Source organism: Pollicipes pollicipes, unplaced genomic scaffold (genome assembly GCF_011947565.3).
Source record: "Pollicipes pollicipes isolate AB1234 unplaced genomic scaffold, Ppol_2.1 Scaffold_7231;HRSCAF=8579_pilon_pilon_pilon, whole genome shotgun sequence".
In the NCBI taxonomy this organism is placed as follows: Eukaryota; Metazoa; Arthropoda; class Thecostraca; order Pollicipedomorpha; family Pollicipedidae; genus Pollicipes; species Pollicipes pollicipes.
In genome coordinates this window covers 37795106-37799618 of record NW_023597034.1, presented here as the reverse complement: position 1 = coordinate 37799618, position 4513 = coordinate 37795106, and the positions used below count along the sequence as shown (strand labels likewise).

Here is a 4513-nt window from a genome sequence, read left to right as displayed (position 1 = left end):
CCAGCACCCCCAGGCCTGCCTGCGACTCGAGCCCGAGCCCCGGGATGCCAATGTCGATGCGTGGCCGTGTGCGCGGCTCAACTGAGCTGCTTTCTCCGGGGGCGATAAGGCTAATAAGTCACGTTTTGTCTTTGTCGTGTACGCGTATGTGACGTGTGTTCACGGCGAGGCTCCGTCGGAAACTGGTGGGGTCCGGTCGCGTAGCAAAACGAAACCCAACCGTCACTGCCATAAACCATAACCGGAGGCTACTAACGCCAGCGGCAGTTCTGGAAATGGACAGATGACGCAACGTGTTCAGAGCAGATGCTTATGCAAGCGAGCCCCTTCCACGCCCGCCTCACAGTGGACGATGCAAAAAGCACCTGTGTAATGGCTAGCTGGTCTGATCTGAGCTGGCTTTCATTCTAGCGCGGCACGTTTGCATAAAGTGGGTCTTATCTTCTCTAATATGTGGCGCATGCAGCATGGAAATTCGGAGCTCGTCTCTTGCCGCAACGGCTCCGCCACACAAGCGGCAATCGGCCGGGCCAACAACCCAAGCGACGGTCCGACAAACCAGCGCCGCTCGGGTCAGCCACGCCACCCCGGCGCCCCGACGAAACCACCACCCGTTTCCGCCCACTCCGCCCTTGCATTCAGTTCAAGCGCGGTGCGGTTGCACCGCGTTTGAACAGAGCCGTGCAGGAACCGCGACCGGTGCTCGGGCGTCGGCCGTCCCGTCATATCGGCCCCCTATCTAATCGGCAGCGAGCAAACAGAGCCGCGCCCGGCGGACGCCCCGGCGCCGATAGCGCCTGGCTGCGGCCGCCGCCGGAGCCGGGCCCGGCGCTGGGGGTAGCTGGCCGACGGCAGGCTGACCCGCCGCACCGCCAGACCCGGGTGGCGCCTCGGGAGACTCGGGTGCGTTGAGGAGGACACAGAGGAAGTGGGCGGATCCCGAGTCGTACAGAGGGACGTTTATTCTTCGCCAAAACGAGCCGAGATACAAGTGAAAATGTTGGTCCGGGATGCAAGGAGCGAATATGTCAGTTATCGTAATCGTCATTCTCCGCTGCGTTGACTCGCCTACGTCATGGTCTGATTTGAGCATGCCCAGACCCTTTCACCCATTCATTTTCATCTCTTCCATGCCTGTCCGTGCATTATCGATAGATGTTGTCTCTGACCTCGTCTTCTTCGGCTCACATCAAAGCACACTCACACACGCTCACGTCTGGGACGGAGTGTACAATGCGAGTGCTTAAAGCATGGAGAGCGTATCTATTGCTCTTAGCGTGTGGCGTCGTTACTGTTGCTGACATCAGCGTCTCGTCGCGGTGCATAAAAAATAGACGCAATCAAGGAACGAATTGGGCCATTTCCGACCGCAACAGCTTCACCCACTGCTGTTCGCTCATGACAAGTGTCTTACAATCGGTTGATTGGTTTTGTGCTACAAATCCATAAACGCGTTCACTTGACCAGCGATTAGGGGGAGGCAGCTCCCATGGCCCGTTTCGCGTGATTTTACACATGTTGACCCAGTCCATCGTCTCATCCTGCAGTTTCTTCACCTCCTTCCGCATATTGTTGACGCCGAAGCGCTGGACGCGCTCCTCGAACCGCTGATAGAAGTGGTTGTAGAGCATGTAGTCGCCCTTCAGCCAGGTGGCCAGGCGGGTCCGTGTGTCCTGTCCGGCCGGTAGCTCGCTGGAGGCCATCAGCGAGTTCAGCCGCATGCTGACCATGTAGAGGGGCGGCCAACAGAGCAGCTCGCGCAGCAGCACCAGAGACTCGTCCATCCGGTCGGCGATCAGCAGCAGGTCAAAGTCGCGCTCGATCTCGATAATCTTTTGTCGAATGCGGCGCTCGTCCGTGAGCTCCTCGGCGCTGAGACCGAAGTCCCATAGCATCTGGTTGCGGCCGAAGAAGCCGCTCAGCCGCTGCTCCGGGATCTCTCCGGAGGCGAACGCCTCGATCGTCACGAACCGGTCCATCTCCAGGTAGCGAAACATGGACAGGAACTGGCCGACCGGATCGCGCAGGACCGAAAAGTAGACGGTGTCCTTGGGTAGTATGCGTCGCACTTCGGCGTGGTTCCAGCGCGTGTGCAGGTTCAGCATGTTGTAGCCGATGCGGTAGGAAGGCACCAGGCAGACGTCTTCCACCCTGAAGGGCTCCGTGCTGATGTACTCGCCGGACGCGGGCAGGACGAGGAAGATCTCGTGGCGGGCGGCGAAGCGGAAGAGGATGTTCTGTATGCTTGAGGAGCCACACCGGTGAGTTTTCAGGAAGCCTATGTTGTACTTTGGCCGACAGCGATGACCGTTTACTTCATATTGCTCCGGCAGTCCCACCGGCGGCGAGGGTTTTCCCAAAATTGGACACTCAACTTTGGAAGGTGCCCTCTTCCGAGGGGTTTCTCTGGCGGAATAGGTGCAACAAGATCAGCAGTGAGTCAACGTGATCACAGTTGATAGCTGTTTGATATACATTCACGTTAATTATGATTATATCGGTCACCAGTATTAAATGTGATGCGAGGGATCTCTGAATTTTACATGGTGACTGACGGCTGACGTAGAGAACTGAAAACGCTCTTAGCCTTGGAGCGCTGCAGACTACCATACGGTTGAACCATGACTCCAAGTGGTAATGTGGAAGCATGTAATCTTACCTTGTGCTCCGAGTGGTAATGTGAAAGCATGTAATCATAAGCGTGAAGGCCACCACACCAATGCCGATGAAGAATGGATGCCCGAGCCATAATGCTCGTCCCATCTTTAAAGAATGACGCAATAAACACGACCTTAGTTTAGTGAGGTAATATGGCTAAACAAATGGCATGGTTGCATTTAGTGCTCATAGAATCCTTGCTGAGCAGCATTTTGTGTTGTTGAAAGAGACAGTTATGATTATTTACTTAAAGTAATGCTCAGTTAAACACTTCGATTCAAGGAATCGTTAAGTGTTCGTCTTCGGCTCGCCATTAAAATCATGCTTGCTTTGCCTTTTGATGATTTAATGTGCGCTCAAATGTTTGAATTTTTTCCGAAAAAGTTCTGCTGACTGAACGCGTCCACGTCTGCGCAGAAATCAAACTGCAATCAAAGATAGCCCCAACCCCATCCCTACTGCTTTCAAGTGCAAACTACTGAAGAGCATTCCGGGATATATTTCTCTGTTGTCGGCGGTGACATGAACGAAAGGTGTTTTAACGTGAACAGGCTCCTTGTGCGCCGCCAGTAAAAAATAATCCTTTTGGATGAGTGGTAGCCATGCTCGCCGGGTCGTGGCAACGTATTTTAAAATGCCACAAATTGTCGCAGGCTGCAGCCAAGTGTCACAATGTGTGAGAACTACTTATAAACCCTTGTCGTTACTAGGCGTGAAGATACTTCCTACATCATAGGGTGCCGCCATCAATGCACCGTCACCTGTCGATTCCACAGCTAAGGTGTTGAAGCCTCCCCCCTTTCCTCATTCCAAAACAAAATGGCGGTGACTCTGCGGATGGTTTGATTTTCTCCTTGGTATTTGGTAGCATCTCTTCGGTTGAACTGTTAGATGGGGCTAAGTGAGGGAAATCACGTTTTTCCCCGTCTCCACGTAAGTTAACATATGTTTGAAAGGACGGCCAATACTAACGCTAGTGTGCCGTTGGTGCACCTCAGTGGGGCGGTGCCAAATTACCTGACATCATTCAAACTTCAAAGACCTTTCATAATCGGTGAGATGTCTACAAACAACTCTTAGGAGGGTTTTTAAAACCAAAACTGACGATGAACTTTGTATAGCTGTAGAGAATGGAATAGTGAATTGTTTTGTATTAAAAATTATCTACATCTTGTAAGGTCGCTAACCTATAGCACGTCAGAGTCAAGCCATGACTGTCAGCAAAGGGCATTTCTAAAGAATCGTTCAAAATAGTGCAACAACGGCGTGTTAGACGAAGTCATACATATCCGAGATGGCTTCTTAGGCGATAAACCAATAAAGCTTAGAATCACTGCAAATTTTATTGACCTAGTGGGAGGTCGGATAGTCAGACGGAGGAAAACAATAACAAGCTCTTTTACTCGAGAGCTTGGTTTCATGGGGTATTTTGTGGTCCTCATTTCGAATTTATTAATGACAGGAACCACAGGAGGCATGTTTCATGAGCGTTTCAAAGTTTAGAGGTCACTGACCTAAAGTGACCCTGGTCAGTATTTTTGTTTTTAGAAAGATGTCAACTAGCGTAATCCCTCATGATTATTCGAATGACAAATCAGGAGCAATCTAGCACTTATTTGGTCACTTTGACCTCATAAATGCTAACACGCGCTCGGGTAGGAGGATCAAATTGCCCCCCCCCCGAAGGTTTTTCAGAATTGTTTCCGAACGGCACGGCGCAGCTTCGCCAAATTTTGCATACTGTAGAAAATTGAATGGCGGTTCGTTTGGAATCACAAATGTAGATGTATCTTGTTAGGTCGTTGACCTATGGCAGGTCAAAGTCAGGCTATGGTTTCAGCGAGGTCAGTTTCTA

The 4513-nt window shown here is 51.6% G+C and overlaps 1 protein-coding gene across 1 annotated transcript in view; it reads right to left on the bottom strand.

The window, feature by feature from the left end:
- LOC119110079 (galactose-3-O-sulfotransferase 2) overlaps positions 1 to 3133 on the bottom strand; it is a 7118-nt gene extending 3985 nt beyond the window's left edge. The window contains exons 1-2 of the mRNA XM_037233822.1: positions 2660 to 3133; positions 1514 to 2406 (exon numbers count right to left, since the gene is read on the bottom strand). Coding sequence (XP_037089717.1) covers positions 1514 to 2406; positions 2660 to 2763 — 997 coding nt within the window. The 5' untranslated portion in view covers positions 2764 to 3133. The remainder of the gene's footprint in view (positions 1 to 1513; positions 2407 to 2659) is intronic.
- Positions 3134 to 4513: the final 1380 nt, after the last annotated feature.